Source organism: Topomyia yanbarensis, chromosome 2 (assembly GCF_030247195.1).
Source record: "Topomyia yanbarensis strain Yona2022 chromosome 2, ASM3024719v1, whole genome shotgun sequence".
Lineage (NCBI taxonomy): Eukaryota > Metazoa > Arthropoda > Insecta > Diptera > Culicidae > Topomyia > Topomyia yanbarensis.
The window spans coordinates 238,339,612-238,358,284 of record NC_080671.1 but is presented as its reverse complement, the minus strand read 5'-3'; the positions used below and the strand labels follow the sequence as shown (position 1 = coordinate 238,358,284).

Below are 18,673 nucleotides of genomic sequence, written 5' to 3'. Positions count from 1 at the left end.
ATGCCCATTGCTCCATGAGGTTTGCCAACTATCGAGCGTCCTCTGACGAGAGATACTGAAAAATTCGTTGAAGCAAATTGGTCTTTCGTAAGTATCGCCTTCTAATGCGCCCACCTTGGCTAAAGAGTCCGCCTTCTCATTGACCGCAATAGAACAATGTGACGGGACCCCAAACCAAGGTAATCTGGTAAGATTTTTCAGATAAAGCACTCAGATATTCCCGTATTTTCCCCAGGAAATACGGTGAGTGCTTTCCAGGCTTCGCCGTATATATATATATATATATATATATATATATATATATATATATATATATATAATATATATATATATATATATATATATATATATATATATATATATATATATATATATATATATATATATATATATATATATATATATATATATATATAATATATATATAATATATATATATATATTATATATATATATATATATATATATATATATATATATATATATATATATATATATATATATATATATATATATATATATATATATATATATATATATATATATATATATATATATATATATATATATATATATATATATATATATATATATATATATATATATATATATATATATATATATATATATATATATATATATATATATATATATATATATATATATATATATATATATATATATATATATATATATATATATATATATATATATATATATATATATATATATATATATATATATAGGAGCGATAGACATGTCTTTGCCTTTAATATTAGTTTGGACAGCTACAGCCTCAATGCCAGCAATTATGTGGATGTTAACTCTATAGAAAGAATAGCACTTTTTAATTCCAAGAAGCACTCCTCCATACGGGGTGTCTCGGTCTAGGCGAATAATGTTGAAATCATTTAAGTTGAAATTTATGTTTGAGGTAAGCCATGTTTCACATAGAGCAAAAGCATTTTAAATTATGCAGCAAATTTTTTAAGGAATCAATTTTAGGTATGATACCTCTGCAATTCCACTGTAAAACAGTGAAGGAGTATTTTATCTTAGGAGTTGAATTACCCATCGAAAGATATAATTGCTGCAAGGATGCGCCATTGAGCAATGAGCTGCTCTAAAAATGTTTTAATTGTTGGGAGGAAAGCTGAAAGTATACTATTTAGTAGTTCAGAAATATTGAAGGCTTTAAAAATCCAGTCAACAATTTCAGAAAATTTCTATAATCCTACCCGGTTGAGGCTCAGAGGAAGTCGAAGTTTTATTATTTCCAGTAATGGTGTTCTGTTTGGATTGTACATTCCCAAAACCGGGCGGAATTCACCTTGAATCGGATTTTTTTGGTTCTGGGCGCAGTTTATCTATTAGAGGAGAAATTTTAAGGCCCTTTCTTGGCAGTTTGGGAAAAGAAGAAACAGAAAGCATGATTTGACGTGTCGCATAATGGAAATGACCTCTAAATCTTAACTGGTCCTTCGGAAGCGGACATCGGAGTGCCGGAACTAATACTGAATGGACCATGTGTACCCAAAATTGCCTCTTTGCTCTTCTGTCAATCTTGTTTCGTCGAGGAAGTGTGATTGAATATATCACATGATAGAAATGTCCTCTAAATCGGAATTGGTCCCCCGGAACCGGACACTGGAGTTCTGGGATCGAAGTTGAAATGGCCATATATATAAAAAATTGCATCTTTGCTCTTCCATCAGTCTTATTTCGTCGAGGAAGTGTGATTTGGTGTGCCGCATGTTGAAAATAACCTCTAAATCGGAATGGATTCTCCTGAACCGGACATGTGAGTTCCAGAACCGATGTTGAAATGACCATATGTGCCCAACATTACATATCAACTCTTTCATCAGTCTTATTTCGTCGGGAAAACGTGATTTGTGAATTACATCTTTTCTCTTCCACCAGTCTTATTTCATTTTCGCGCTTCCATATTGCATTGGCAGCATTTTTCCGTAATTTCTTGAATGTTGAAAAGTTTGGCCGCGGTCGCAATATGAAAAACCGATTTAATCCACCTAGCAGTGAGATGAGACATTTCTTACACATTTCACTATTGGATTAGTTTGCAGAACTCACGAGAAGTAGGCACCCAATTAGAGGTGGGATGAAAACAGTTTCTAGTCTTGCACGAATAAAATCTCGAATAAACTGAATAAATTATAGAAATCAACAAAACGACCGAAATAAAAAAGTAAAGCAAAAAATGAAACAATACACGGGAACAAATCGTTTCCTCGAAGTAGGAAAATTGACTCATGATCTCATGAACATAGTATATTTTCTTGTTATGAAAATACACCATGAATAAAATGCATGATGCCATGAGCTATTTTTTCCGTAACGCTATCTAGGCGTTACTATTTTTCAGTTGAATTTAAATCATGACTCATACGTGCTGAAATCATGATTCGAGCTCCAGTTAACTGAAAATCTTGATCATGAATTATGATTAATGATTCATGATTGAGGGTACAAACTATTTATGGTATTTCTCAACGACAACTAAATTAACGCATGACAATTTTATGAAAATGATTATTGTATATTATAACACATAAAAACGATAAAGAACAAAAATAATTGAATTGCCTATAATATATAATAATATATAATTGCCTTTGGATCCTTGAATATTGGGTAGAGATTGAAGATCTCTGCGAGGTGTTTTTTGTTCTCTCTATCCATTTTTCGGAACTCGTAGCATTCTTCCCTTTTCTGTCGTACCATGTCGATGGGCGATCTCAAGCCAATCCCTTGCGCTTAGCTGTTCTTCGCCTATAAAATAGATGGTTTTTAGTTCTTTTTGTTCATGTTAAAAACATTGTATTCCTGGAAAGACAAAAAATATACACTTTTCAATGACTCTACGCGTATTTTCTTAATTTGAAGCTCATTTTTCATGTTCTGAATCAGGATGACGATTTTTGCAGCTGCGAAGCACATTACCAGGTTGTTGTTATACTATCTTTTGGCGTTGGTTTCTTAGTTTTAAAAATTGGATTTTACTGAAGAAGAAAACACTACAAAAGTTTACATTGAAACAAATAAACCACCGATTGTAATGACACCGACGCAATCCTCATTGTACAATAAATTTATAAAGTAGTAATTCAACCGACAACCATTTTTAATCGTATTTGTGTTATCTTCTACTAGTTGCTTCATTTAATGGAAAGCTCGTAAAAACCAAAAATCAGAATCTTCAATAAAAATTTTAATTAGGTTTGTTTTGATAGATAATTTTAATTTTTTGATTTCACTTGTAGAATTTACAGTGAATTTACAAATGAAACACAGAAATTCGCAGAGTGGATTTAAACAAATATTTCCATTTCAAGCTCATTCATAACTACAATGTGTTCGATATCCATTATTTGTCTGAATATGTCCACACTATCCAATTTGCGTTCGACAAGCAGTTTTCCAGTACCATTTTGAAACGAAAAACGTCGGTGAAATCCATATTGGTGAAAAACTGTTGTAAAATGTAAAAATATCCTGGCACGTTTTTGTTCAGTGGGTCCGATCCAACAAAATGCCAAATTTGTACCGTTTGTGGCCGTCGACATATTCCGTCGAGTACTGAAATCGATGTCATCTGTTTTGATTACGTACATATTGAGTTAAAAAAGTACCTACCACAAGTTCTGCTATCTGGATAGCCTCCGTGCAAAAAGGATACCACGAAAGTATGTATGATGTCTACGCTACAGATCTGCGTTCGGAATCTATTATCAGAGCTTTGATGTCATTCTCTTCGGAAAACTTACGAATATCATCGCTCTTTATATATGGTAAATCCTATGGTTGGGACCGTCTAATGAAATTCATAGTTTAGACAACCTTCATAATTATTCAACTGATCGCCATCGATGAACTTCCTGTCATACTGATCATGTCTTGATTACATCTATAATTGATAATTGTTCCCGTTGAATATTTGAGACCTTACACTGAGAAACAAAAATATGCATAGTTAACTTGACAATGGCGTTACCGTCTAATCTGTTGCATAAATACTCGGAAAAGTTTTTTACATTTGGTGTTGAAAGTTCTCTGACTTCCTCCGTAGGCTTTGGTATCGGTTTATCGTATATATTTTATTCTTTTTAATTAGAACTGAGCTGTACATATTAGCCACTGGCTAGATGATGCTAAATACTTTGAAAAGTCGACAAATTTTCGTTTATGAACTTAGATTAATTAATTGATCAATTAATTAACCAATAATTAATATTCATTGTTTCAGACAATGAATTAACCATTATGTGTCCGATGCGGTACCCGGGTACCTTTTTAGGTTTCAAATAATAAAATTCACATGTTTTATCCACAGCTGGAATTTGAAACTTTGTGACATCTTAGAACATCACTAAGTCAAGCTTTTGGGTTAATATTGTTGATATAGTAAAGGGGGAGTGAGGAGGGGCTCCTGAATTTGTTTACTACGTAACGGGCCGACGTTTTCAATCGATTTTGATACTTTTGGGTGTTCAGGAACTCATCCGCTTTTAGGCTTGGTAAAAATGAATCGGGTTACTTCATTCGGTTCCCGGGAATCCGGACTTCCATTTCAATGGAATACTAGCAATATGGGTATCAATATTATTGGATCAGTAGGCTGTATCTAGTGGTTTTGGAACCATTTGATGGTTTGACTCCGGAACGGACATTCCGGAGAAGGTTCCCGTGGGGCCGTGGGTGGCCATTACATTCCAATTCCATTTTTCATATGGCCATAGGGTCCCGTAACAAATATCAGACTTCCGAGACAATTTGATGAATTCTGATCGATCAGTTTGATAAGCTGAACGAAACGAATGAGGAGGTTGAATGTTGTAGTTCTACTGAATAATACATAAATATTTTGTATTGTTTGCTGATGCTTTGCTCATTTTGTTCTATAGAAATTCTAAAAATATCTTACCGAATTGCTCAGAAGTTTTCTAAATAAAATAATTTCAAGTTTCTTTCCTGTAACTCACTAAACTTCTTGGAATTAGTGATGCCGTGGTCCGTTATTATTATGCTGGCGTAATTATCGAGACCAGCCCGAAATAGTATCGAATCCAAATTCAGTTCTGGAACCTCCAGTAGCGGGTTGTATGATTTCTGTTCTTCTGTGATCTGAGCTGCTATTATCGGTAATACAGGTCCAATATTTGGGGTTTGCCTTTGGGTTGAGAGTAATGTATTCAAGCTTCACGTCAGGTTCTATTTTCCTGGAAAAACATTTTTTCAGGATCTTAACATTATTCACTAGCTTGCACTTGAATTGTTTCCGGGATCTTTATTGAGAGCCGGATAACGTACGACCAATCCGGAAAAATATCACAAAACAAGGATACAAATTTCGTCACAAATGTAGCATCAAGTGCTAGTTATATTGTTTGTATTTCGTAAGTGCAAATCGAATATGAGAGGAAAAGAAACACTTACCAGCACTAGAATAAATGGTCTGCGGACGGACCGAGCACTGTACAGTCAAAGAACCGACCACAAATAATGCTTTGAGACACGAAATCAGAGGAATTGTAACATTAAAATAAAAACTTCGTAAATTTATCACCGCTTCTCCGCTCGCAATTGATGCTAAACTTCTATGAACACGTTTTGACAGGTATGCGTAACGCAGGTAGCGATCATGATCTAAGCTCATGGGAGTGCTTATTGTAGTTCATGGCATTAGTCATTTTACTCATGAAAACATGAACCACTCTCACGATTTGGGAAAATAAGATTTTTTATTTTTCATGATTTTTTATTCATGAAAACGGACAAGGATTTGTTTCCGTGTAGGTTTTTAAATTCATAAAATAAGTAGAAAAATTAATGGAAATCATTATATCTTTGATCCAAACACACGAATCAAATTAGATTAGGTTATTACATAAAAATTAAGATTATATTTAGAAATAGTTATAAGATTAATAGAATAAATTGACTCATACTAACAAATTGAATGAAATAAAACGAATGACTGAACATGAAATGCATAAAATTAAAGATATGAATCAAATGAATCAAGTGAATCAAATAAATCAAATGAATCAAATGAATCAAATGAATCAAATGAATCAAATGAATCAAATGAATCAAATGAATTAAATCAATCAAATAAATGATTCAAATGATTCAAATAAATCAAATGAATCAAATGAATTAAATGAATCAAATGAATCAAATGAATCCAATGAATCAAATAAATCAAATGAATCGTATGAATCAAATGAATCACATGAATCACATGAATCAAATGAATTAAATGAATCAAATTGATTTAATTCATCCAGTGAATACAATGAATCAAATTATTGAAATGGATCAAATGAATAAAAAGAATGGATCAACCAAATGAATAAAGTAAAAAATAAATGAAATGCATAAATAAAACAAACGAATCAAATAAACAAAATGAGCTGAAGTGATAAAATGAATAAAAAGAAGAAAATGAGTAGAATTAAATGCATTGATTAAAATGAAAAATTGAACAACAGTAAAAGGTTATAAATTAATATAAAGAAATAAATTGAATCAAATAAATTATTTGGATGAAATGATTGAAACTTAAAAAGTAATCAGATTATTAAAATGAAGAAACTGACCAAAATGAATAAACTGGAAAAAATTAATAAAATACATACAATGAAAACAATGAATGATATGAGTAAAATGCACAAAAAGAATAAACTGATTAGAGTGAATCCAAAGAATGAAACGAATATAATAAGTAAAATGAACGCAGATGAACAAAACGAATAAAAAGATGCGGAATGAAATAATTAATTAAAATGAAATGATCATATATTTGAAGCCAAACACATTTTTGAATAAAGATAATGAATAAACCGGATTGTACGAATTTGAAAACCATTGCATCAGAAAGTTTTGAAGTGTTTTTGAAAATCCCATCTTCTGAGAAAAGGTTAATAAATATGCAATGGACTTTCTAGGGCTTTTATCTTTTTTTGGTTTTATTCTTTTTGTTTTCATGCTTCTTTACTTGACGAATTCAAAGTTTACTTTTTGGTCACATATTCCCGAAAAAAGATTTATGTGCAGAACAGAATTAACTGGTCCAGTATTTTAACGCGCAATTGAATATAGTAAAGTGAGACAAGGTCACATGTGCTTTCAAGCCCCTTGAACAGAGAACGACAGAGGGAGAATGCGATTCGTGAATGAGACAGGTAGATATTGCAAAGTTTTTATTTGCATTGAAGTAAATAGTGTGAAATGTCTAGGCTATGTCGATTGCATAAGAGCCGTGTTTGTATTGTTTCGTTCGGAATTCTCGTGCAGGAAATATGGATAAATAATTCCTATACAGACCAATATTGTGAAAAGAAATGGTTCAAACTACTCAGTATATCCAAATTTGGACGACGATAAGTTAGAAGACACATTGTAGTTGCATCCCCCATCGAGAGTGGGTACTTTGGGGACTTCTTTTCCTGGATCTAATTTGTGGATATTTTTGGTCTTTGATCCGTTATTTTTCATGAAAGTTCGTACCAATACAACGATCGTGCAGCTGATACAACTCATGGTTCATTCGCCTGCGCAACGTTCCGTCTTCCATCTGCACGCCACCATAGATGGTACGCAACACTTTTCGTTCGAAAACTCCAAGGGCGCGTTGGTCCTCCACGAGCATAGTCCAGGTCTCGTGGCCGTAGAGGACCACCGATCTAATCAGCGTCTTGAAGATAATCAACTTCGTGGGGCGGCGAATTTTGTTCGACCGGAGTCCAAAGTAGGCACGATTTCCCGCTATGATCCGTCTCTGAATTTCTCTGCTGTTATCATTGTCGTCGGTTACCAGTGAGCCCAAATACATGAATTCGTCGACCATCTCGATTTCGTCACCGTCAATCCGAACTCGGGTGGGAGGTTCACATTGTCGTCTCTAGAACCTCTTCCTCTCATGTATTTTGTCTTCGAAATCCTGCCTTCAGCTTTCAGTCTTTGAGCATATATTTCATTCAAAATTCAATAGAGATACGAATAGTTTAAATATCGCACGTGGAATGTCTCTTTTGAAAATTTCCATTGTCAAACTTTCATATTACCCAGTTAAGCCAAATATTTTTCTGCTATAGCCATGAATTTCCTTAATTATAGTGTAGATACAGGCTTTGAATACAATTGAATTAAAGCCCAACCTTTGAATTTCACAGTGGTGCTCGGTGTGTAAATTTTAGTGAGTGAAGGTCATCCTTTGTTCGTTCGTTAGCTGCCATTCTGCTGGTGCCGGCAGTAAATCCAGTACATTGTTTTCGCTGGTGCAGAACAATCGACGTTGTTTGCAGATAAGTTTTGCTTTATTTTTTTTCCTCGTTTGCTTTCTTTCCTTTTCCCTACTTTTACTCTACCTTGTAATCAAATAATAAGACACATTCCCGTTTATATAACGCTCTGCCCTCGTGCTTGAATGGCCGAGGGCGAAATACCATCTGATGTAATCATGGAAGTTCCTGATCCCCCTAATACTCGCATTGCCCCCCGTATAAAGCAGTACCCAGAAGGTTCCTCTGGGCCATGGGTGGTATATTTTCGGACCGGAGAGAAACCGGTTAATATATTAAAACTTTCTCGAGATCTGACTGCTAATTACCCGGCCGTAACTCAGATAACACGTGTTCGGGCAAACAAGATACGTGTTCTAGTGAATGATCTCGGCCAGGCAAACGCGATTGCTTGCTGTGAGCGCTTTACGCGGGAATTTAAAGCGTACGTGCCTTGTGTGGCCTGTGAAATCGATGGGGTAGTGTCCGAACCGGGCCTGAAATGCGAAGAACTGTTGGAGCACGGGGTTGGCTGCTTTAAGGACCCCTCTCTTGAACAGATTAAGATCTTAGAATGCAAACAATTGTATACCGCAAACACCGAGGGAGGTAAGACTACCTACTCTCTATCAGGCTCGCTTCGGGTGACATTCGCCGGGTCCTCTCTTCCCAACTACATCCTCCTTGACAAGGTTCGCCTACCAGTTCGCCTGTTTGTACCGCGGGTCATGAGCTGCAGCAATTGCAAGCAGTTGGGCCACACAGCCACATATTGTGGAAATAAGAAACGATGCGGCAAATGCGAAGGAGAGCATGAGGATGACTCTTGCGACAAAGAAACTGAAAAGTGTATTTGCTGCGGGGGCCCTTCACATGCTCTTAAATCATGTCCTGCGTACAAGCAGCGCGGGGATAAAATTAAGCGCTCCCTTAAGGAACGCTCAAGGCGTTCTTATGCAGAAATGCTAAAGAATGCTTCGCCATCTATCCTGTCCGAAAATCCCTATGCTGGTTTGGCTAACGTTGAGCAAGAATCTGACGATCCACGAGAGGGAACATCTTTGTTTAACCCAGGGGAATCCAGGAAGAGGAGAAATCCAGCCTCCCCTACATTGCCTCGTAAGGGTGCCAAGGTGTCGTCCACTTAGAGTGCGCCAACTACAATCAATAAATCCAACGGAAGTGATGCACAATTTGCTCCAGTACTTGGAAATATTAATTCTAACAAGGAGTGCCCACCACTTCCAGGGACACCAAAAACCCCAAGTGTCCCCTTTTTTCAAACAGATACTCAGTCCAGTAGCGGACTAATGAAATTTTCTGACATAGTGGACTTAATTTTCACAGCTTTCAATGTTACTGATCCTCTTAAAAGCCTTCTGATACGTTTTCTCCCTATAGTGCAAACATTTTTGAAGCAGTTGACTACTAAATGGCCCCTCCTTGCAGCGATCGTATCCTTCGATGGCTAAGTCATCGAACGAGGTCACCGATTCGATCACTGTTCTACAGTGGAACAGCAGAAGTATCCTCCCGAAAATCGATTCCTTTAAATTTTTACTAAATAGTTTAAAATGTGATGCTTTCGCATTATGTGAAACTTGGTTAACTTCCGATATAAATCTCAACTTCCACGACTTTAATATAATTCGTCTGGATCGAGAAAACCCCTATGGAGGAGTACTTTTGGGGATCAAAAAGTGCTATTCTTTCAACCGAATTAACCTCCCTTCGACACCAGGCATTGAAATTGTCGCTTGTCAAGTTCTAATCAAAGGCAAAGACCTTTGCATTGCTTCCATCTACATTCCTCCTAGAGCCTCGGTAGGGCACCGAACGCTTTGTAATATCACGGAATCCTTACCGGCACGGCGGCTAGTTCTAGGAGACTTTAACTCGCACGGTACGGTATGGGGTTGTCTTCACGATGATAATAGATCAAAATTAATTCAAGATCTTTGCGACAATTTCAACATGACCATCTTAAACACGGGAGAAATGACGCGGATTCCTACACCACCAGCACGCGCGAGCGCGTTGGATTTATCACTATGCTCGACATCGCTACAGTTAGATTGCATGTGGAAGGTGATCCCTGATCCCCACGGTAGCGATCATTTGCCTATCGTAATTTCAATTGCTAACGGTTCAAGACCATCGGAAACAATCAATGTCTCGTATGACCTCACACGGAAAATTGATTGGAAGAGTTACGCGACGGCGATATCCGTTAAAATCGAATCCACCCAAGAGCTTCCTCCGGAGGAAGAGTACAGGTTTTTGGCTGGCTTGATTCTCGACAGTGCGAATCAAGCTCAGACTAAACCAGTACCCAGCGCGAATACCCATGGACGGTCTCCCACCCTGTGGTGGGATAAAGAGCGCTCAGAGCTGTACGCGGAAAAGTCCACTGCATATAAGGCCTTCCGGGAAGACGGGTTACCCGCTAGCTATCAACAGTACGCGTCGTTAGAAAGGCGAATGAAGAGTCTAATGAAAGCCAAAAAACGCAGTTATTGGCGCCGGTTCGTCGACGGGTTAACGAGAGAAACAGCGATGAGCACTCTTTGGGGTACGGCTCGACGTATGCGTAACCGTAATAGTACCAACGAGAACGTGGAATATTCAAACCGTTGGATATTCGCTTTCGCCAAGAAGATCTGTCCGGACTCTATCCCGGTACAGAAAACGTACCGCGCCGCGTCTCCTCACGATACCGCGAACGAAACACCGTTTTCGATGGTGGAGTTCTCACTTGCTCTCTTATCGTGCAACAATAACGCCACAGGGTTAGACAGAATCAAATCCAACTTGCTGAAGAATCTGCCTGACACTGCAAAAAGGCGCTTGTTGAACTTATTTAACAAGTTTCTTGAGGGTAACATTGTCCCTTATGAATGGAGGCAAGTGAAGGTCATCGCCATCCAAAAACCAGGAAAACCAGCCTCCGACCACAACTCGTATCGGCCGATTGCAATGCTGTCCTGTATTCGGAAGTTGTTCGAGAAAATGATCTTATTTCGCCTCGACAATTGGGTTGAAGCAAATGGCTCACTGTCAGATACACAATTTGGCCTCCTCAAAGGCAAAGGGACGAACGATTGCCTTGCGTTGCTTTCTACAGAAATCCAAATGGCCTATGCTAACAAAGAGCAGATGGCATCAGTCTTCTTGGATATTAAGGGGGCTTTTGACTCAGTTTCTATCAACATTCTGTCAGAGAAGCTGCACCAGCATGGTCTTTCACCAATTTTAAATAACTTTTTGCTAAACCTGTTGTCTGAAAAGCACATGCACTTTTCGCATGGCGATTTAACAACATCGCGATTTAGCTACATGGGTCTTCCCCAGGGCTCATGTCTAAGTCCCCTGCTCTACAATTTTTACGTGAATGACATTGACGATTGTCATGCCAATTCATGCACGCTAAGGCAACTTGCAGACGACGGAGTCGTCTCTGTTACAGGGCCCAAAGCTGCCGACTTGCAAGGACCATTACAAAATACCTTGGACAATTTGTCTGCTTGGGTTCTTCAGCTGGGTATTGAGTTCTCCAAGGAGAAAACTGAGTTGGTTGTTTTTTCTAGGAAGCGTGAGCCGGCGCAACTCCAGCTTTTATTAATGGGTGCAACGATCAACCAGGTTTTCACATTTAAATATCTCGGGGTCTGGTTCGACTCTAGAGGTACCTGGAGATGTCACATTAGGTATCTGAAACAGAAATGCCAACAAAGGATCAATTTTCTCCGAACAATAACTGGAGCATGGTGGGGTGCTCACCCAGGAGACCTGATCAGGTTGTACCAAACAACGATATTGTCGGTGATGGAGTACGGGTGTTTCTGTTTCCGCTCCGCTGCGAACATACACTTCATCAAACTGGAGAGAATCCAGTATCGTTGCTTGCGCATTGCCTTGGGTTGCATGCACTCGACCCTTCGATGAGTCTCGAAGTGCTGGCGGGCGTTCTTCCGCTAAAAAATCGTTTTTGGGAACTCTCATATCGATTGCTCATTCGATGCGGCATTCTGAACCCGTTGGTGATTCAAAATTTCGAGAGGCTCGTCGAGCTTAATTTTCAAACCCGTTTTATGTCCTTGTACTTCGACTACATGGCACAGAGCATCAATCCTTCTTCGTACAATCCTAACCGTGTTCGTTTCCTAGATACTTCTGATTCTACTGTATTCTTCGACACATCCATGAAGGAAGAGATTCGTGGAATCCCGGAACATATACGCCCGCAGGTGATCCCCAATATATTTTATAATAAATTCCGAGAAGTCGACTGCGACAAAATGTTTTACACTGACGGATCAAATCTCGATGGGTCCACTGGCTTCGGTATCTTCAACAATACTATCACCGCTTCATTCAAGCTCAATGATCCCGCTTCAGTTTACGTCGCAGAGTTAGCTGCAATTCAGTACACCCTTGGGATCATCGACACTCTGCCCACAGATCACTACTTCATCGTTTCGGACAGCCTCAGCTCTATCGAGGCTCTTCGTGCGGTGAAGCCAAAAAAGCAACTCCCGTATTTTCTGGGGATGAAACTGGAGTCCTTGTGTACGTTATCTGAAAAATCTTATCAGATTATCTTTGTTGGGGTCCCCTCTCATTGTTCTATCCCGGGCAATGAAAAGGACGACTCATTAGCAAAGGTGGGCGCATTAAATGGTGACATATACGAAAGACCAATCTGCTTCAACGAACTTTTTAGTATTTGTCGTCAGAGGACGCTCAATAGTTGGCAAACCTCGTGGAGCAATGGGGAACTTGGACGATGGCTACATTCGATTATCCCAAAGGTATCAACGAAGCCTTGGTTCAGGGGGAAGGATGTGGGTCGGGATTTTATTCGCGTAATGTCCCGACTTATGTCCAATCACTACACCATGGATGCGCATTTGCGGCGTATTGGGCTTGCGGAGAGTAGTCTGTGCGCTTGTGACGAGGGCTATTACGACATCGAACACGTTGTCTGGGTATGCGCCGGGTATTGTGACGCCAGGTCTCAGTTAAAGGAATCCCTTCGGGCCCGAGGTAGACCACCCAATGTACCAGTCCGAGATATGCTGGCAACTCGTGATTTCCCCTATATGTCCCTTATTTATACCTTCATAAAACGATAAATATCCCAATTTAGCCCCTCTCTTTTATTTCTCGTTTTTAGAGTTTCCACCTGCCTTGTGGAACCGATCAGCTCCAGAGTGCCATTATGTAACCGCCGTCGCCCTTACCACTGCGCCTGCATAGAAGGAAACTGAAGCGAGAGCGACTCGAGATCCGATGACTTTTGAAGGATTCCCCGCGGGTCCGAAGAATACCAGCCGCCAATCCGGTACTCGACGACTTACTAGACTGAGGCGCAAATTTATTTCGCTGATCCCCCTCCCCCCCGTTCGAGCGAAAGTTGCAAGTTTTGCTCTTCTTTCCCTGTCTCTCCCCTGTCCTTGATACAACTGCTGCTACACTGATGCGGAAATAAGCCACCCTCTAATATCTTGACCAAGCATAAGTTTTAGTTAAAAAAAATCAAATTAGTATTCTGTATTTCTAGTTTTAAGATAGCTATAATTTTTACTCTTTATTGAAACTCTTGTCCTCCATCTTGTAAATAGAATTGAATCCCTAGTTTTAAGATTTCTGTGAAGTTTCCCATAAATATTTGTTCCCCCTTTTGTGTACTAAACTATATTGTTAGTTTTAAGATAACCGTAAAATATTTCGTAAAATGTTTAAATTGTTTAAATTGTTTTAAATTTTTTCATAAAAAATTTTTTTGGCCCTCTCTTGTATAATGAATCTTATTTCTAGTCTTAAGATAGCTGTAAACTTTTTTTTTCCTTTGTAAAAAAAATATTTCAACATTGTAACCTCCTAGTTTTAAGATATCCAAAATGTAAAAACATAAGCATTTGGCACCGCCAAGCTAACGCATTTGTGCCTATCAAATAAACGAAATGAATAAAAAAAATTGAATTAAAGTTGAGTTGATGTAGCAGCAGACAAAAAATAGTTTTGTTTTCTCAAACCTTCGCAATTACAATTAATAAATATTTCAGATTGGCAGAAGATCTTATCACACAACTTAGAAATGCATACAGAAATAGCTAGATAGATGCGATAGAAGAGAGACAGAGAGAGAAAGAGAGAGAGAGAGAGAGAGAGAGAGATGGGGGGGGGGCGTGTGAGGAATGGCAAATGATGGTTAATGCAGTGACATTATTTTTATAGGCATATTATTATGATATATTGATTCTTACATTCTTATCATAAATAATGTAAGTAGTAATTTTTGCTCCATAACCAGTATAACCTAAATCTTGCAAAAGAGCTAAATTTTCGCTAGATTTTTGGGCTTCAAACATACAGTTGCTATCGGTGACGCCACAAGTATAATTATATTAGAAATCTTTTATCTCACTACTAGGTGAATTACTTGTTGATCTGTGTATTGATATACCATCCAACATTTACCTCATGATTGAACGCAATGCCTAATCCAAGGAATAAATACTAGAACTCACTGTTTCTTTATCAACGCATTATTTTGTCTTTGAAGTGAACTTATATATTGATTTTTGAGAAATAGTTCATTTATTGTAAAGGTAATTCACAAAATATTCTCAACATCGAATTCCTTGAATCACGTAGATGTGTTTTCATACCCCGATATTCAAAATCGGTTTAGTTTTGCCCCTAAAACACCAGTAAAGCAATACTCTGTATGAAACAATCTTATTTTTAATTAGTGGAAATTGGTAAACGAGGACTAAAAATACAAAATGTCTAATATCTCCGCTCGTGCACTTATTTAGACAATCTATAGCTTGTTAGAAAGGTATTTTTACAAGCTTTCTATTTATGTACAGTTTGTGGGACAATATTGTATTGTTCGAAAGTTATTTGCAAAAAACCTGCTGTGTTTTGACAAAATCGCCCAAATCTCAGAAAGTAAACAACATATCGAAAATCAAAAATAATAGTGGGCCGTATGAATAAAAAGTAGTAACTTTAAGTTTGCTACATTTTTGGTAGTAAATACTATATGTGGGATATTCTCGTATGAATAAACGTTACTTTTCTACACTACATGTTTCGAACATCCTACAAACAGCTAATTTCGCATGAATAAAACTAGTTTTTACCTACAGTTCACCGGTAACTTGAAACAAATTTGTGAGGTTAAATTTGATTAAGTTTAAATATCCGAAATGAATCTTAATGCAGCTTTGTTGATGAATGTTAATACTAGAAAAGAGAAAACATTTTGCGCTCGTCGAGCAGATTGTGAAAATTTTAAAGCGCTTCACCGATTCACAAACGAAAACGTACATTGGTTGACAGATCATTTTCTTTGTGATCAAGAGGACACTAGAGGAGGAGGTCTCAGTAATTTTCAAAAAATGAAAACTTTTTTGCGATATGTGGGTGATCCAGGATTTCAGGTGAGCAACCATGATTGCGTATTCTAATGACACGTTTAATTAATATTTCTATCAGGTTGGTGTTGGAGAGGATATCGGGATCCATCAAACGACAGTTTGCAAAATTATCTGGCACGTTTGTCAACAAATAATTGATAAATCAAACTACTGGATTCAATTTCCGTCGACCGAAGAACAGTTTCGTAAGGCCAAAAATGCCAGGAGCCGCAGGGGAAAAATTCCAAATGCAATTGGAGCCATCGATTGTACCCACGAGCACATCGTACGACCGCATAATCATCCCGATGAATTCATCAACAGAAAAGGATTCGCATCATTTAATGTCCAAGCAACCTGCGACGCTAATGATATTTTCACCAGTATCGATTGTTCTTGGCCTGGTTCCGTTCACGATTCTAGGATCTGGAAGAATTCGGATATTCATAGAATTATGTTTGAGAATACTATAGGAGCTCTTCTTCTGGGCGATGAAGGTTACGCTATTGCTCTGTGGATCATGACACCGTATAGAAATCCTGATACTCCAGTTAGAATGCACTATAATAAAATTTTTTGCCGAGAACGCGTTGTTATCGAAAGGGTTTTCGGACAGGTTAAAACACGTTTCCCATTTTTGCAAAACGCAGTGCGCATGGCTACGTATCGAGTGCCATCAATGATTCTTGCATGCTTTGTGCTGCATAATGTTGCAAAACACCTCAAAGATGAAGATTTCTATAGCGATGAAGACAACAACGATGAAGCGAGTGTTACTGATACAAATGAATTTTAAAACAAGGAATTCAATAGTAATAGTTTTTTAGGAAATATTTACAGTTATCTTAAAACTAACAATATAGTTTGGTACACAAAAGGGGGAACAAATATTTATGAAAAATTTCACAGATGTTTTAAAACTAGGGATACAATTCTATTTACAAGACGGGGGACAATAGTTTTAACAAAGAGTAGAAATTACAACTATCTTAAAACTAGGAATACGGAATACAAATTTGATTTTTTTTTATCGGATACTTATGCTTGGTCATTTCCAAAATCGGTGTAGAAGTAGTTGTATCAAGGACAGGGGAGAGAAGGCGTAGATGGTGACCGGTAGAGAAGAGCAAAACTTGCAACTTTCAGGCAAACGGGAGATCAGCGAAACAAATTTGCGCCTCAGTCTAGTAGGTCGGATTGGCGGATGGTATTCTTCGGACCCGCGGGGAATCCTTCAAAGGGAATCCTTCGGACCTCGAGTCGAGCTCGCTTCAGATTCCGTAGTGATAAGGGCGACGGCGGTTACATAGTGGCAGTCTGCAGCTTATCGGTTCCACACGGCAAGAGGAAACTTCTAAAAACGAGAAATAAAAGAGAGGGGCTAAATTGGGATATTTATCGTTTATATCAAGATATAAATAAGGGACATATAGGGGAAATCACGATTTGCCAGCATATCTCGGACTGGGACATTGGGTGGTCTACCTCGGGCCCGAAGGGAATCCTTTAACTGAGACCTGGCGTCCAAATACCCGGCGCTTACTCAGACAACGTGCTCGATGTCATGATAGCCCTCGTCACAAGCGCACAGACTACTCTCCGCAAGCCCAATACGCCGCAAATGTGCATCTAAGGTGTAGTGGTTGGACATAAATCGGGACATTACACGAATAAAATCCCGACCCACATCCATCCCCCTGAACCAAGGCTTCGTTGATACCTTTGGGATAATCGAATGTAGCCATCGTCCAAGTTCATCATTGCTCCACGAGGTTTGCCAACTGTTGAGTGTCCTCTGACGACAAATACTAAAAAATTCGTTGAAGCAGATTGGTTTTTCGTATATGTCACCATTTAATGCGCCCACCTTTGCTAATGAGTCGGCCTTTTCATTGCCCGGAATAGAACAATGAGAGGGGACCCCAACAAAGGTAATCTGATAAGATTTTTCAGATAACGTACACAAGGACTCCTGTATCTTCCCCAGAAAATACGGGAATTGCTTTTTAGGCTTCACCGCACGAAGAGCCCCGATAGAGCTGAGGCTGTCCGAAATGATGAAGTAGTGATCTGTGGGCAGAGTGTCGATGATCCCAAGGGTGTACTGAATTGCAGCTAACTCTGCGACGTAAACTGAAGCGGGATCATTGAGCTTGAATGAAGCGGTGATAGTATTGTTGAAGATACCGAAGCCAGTGGACCCATCGAGATTTGATCCGTCAGTGTAGAACATTTTGTCACAGTCGACTTCTCGGAATTTATTATAAAATATATTGGGGATCACTTGAGGGCGTATATGGTCCGGGATTCCACGAATCTCTTCCTTCATGGATGTGTCGAAGAATACAGTAGAATCAGAAGTATCTAGGAAACGAACACGGTTGGGAGTATACGTAGAAGGATTAATGCTCTGTGCCATGTAGTCGAAGTACAAGGACATAAATCGGGTTTGAGAATTAAGCTCGACGAGCCTTTCGAAGTTTTCAATCACCAACGGGTTCAGAATGTCGCATCGATGAGCAATCGATATGAGAGTTCCCAAAATCGATTTTTTAGCGGAAGAACGCCCGCCAGCACTTCGAGACTCATCGTATGGGTCGAGTGCATGCAACCCAAGGCAATGCGCAAGCAACGATACTGGATTCTCTCCAGTTTGTTGAAGTGTATGTTCGCAGCGGAGCGGAAACAGAAACACCCGTACTCCATCACCGACAATATCGTTGTTTTGTACAACCTGATCAGGTCTCCTGGGTGAGCACCCCACCATGCTCCAGTTATTGTTCGGAGAAAATTGATCCTTTGTTGGCATTTCTGTTTCAGATACCTAATGTGACATCCCCAGGTACCTTTAGAGTCGAACCAGACCCCGAGATATTTAAATGTGAAAATCTGGTTGATCGTTGCACCCATTAATAGAAGCTGGAGTTGCGCCGGCTC

At 38.5% G+C, this 18,673-nt stretch overlaps 2 protein-coding genes across 17 annotated transcripts in view; both read left to right on the top strand.

Moving 5' to 3' along the window:
- Positions 1-18,673, top strand: part of LOC131678358 (neuronal acetylcholine receptor subunit alpha-7) — a 1,795,942-nt gene that overhangs the window by 278,712 nt on the left and 1,498,557 nt on the right. The gene's annotated exons all lie outside the window — the stretch shown is intronic.
- Positions 14,126-17,121, top strand: LOC131678360 (putative nuclease HARBI1). Of its 2 annotated transcripts, none has more exons than XM_058958452.1 (2): positions 14,126-15,739; positions 15,816-17,121. In XM_058958452.1, the coding sequence occupies exons 1-2, from the start codon at positions 15,527-15,529 to the stop codon at positions 16,530-16,532; spliced, it is 930 nt and encodes a 309-aa protein (XP_058814435.1). In that variant the 5' UTR covers positions 14,126-15,526; the 3' UTR covers positions 16,533-17,121. The 2 variants fall into 2 exon arrangements, with proteins under 2 accessions (XP_058814435.1, XP_058814434.1); XM_058958451.1 differs by having other exon boundaries at positions 14,126-15,760.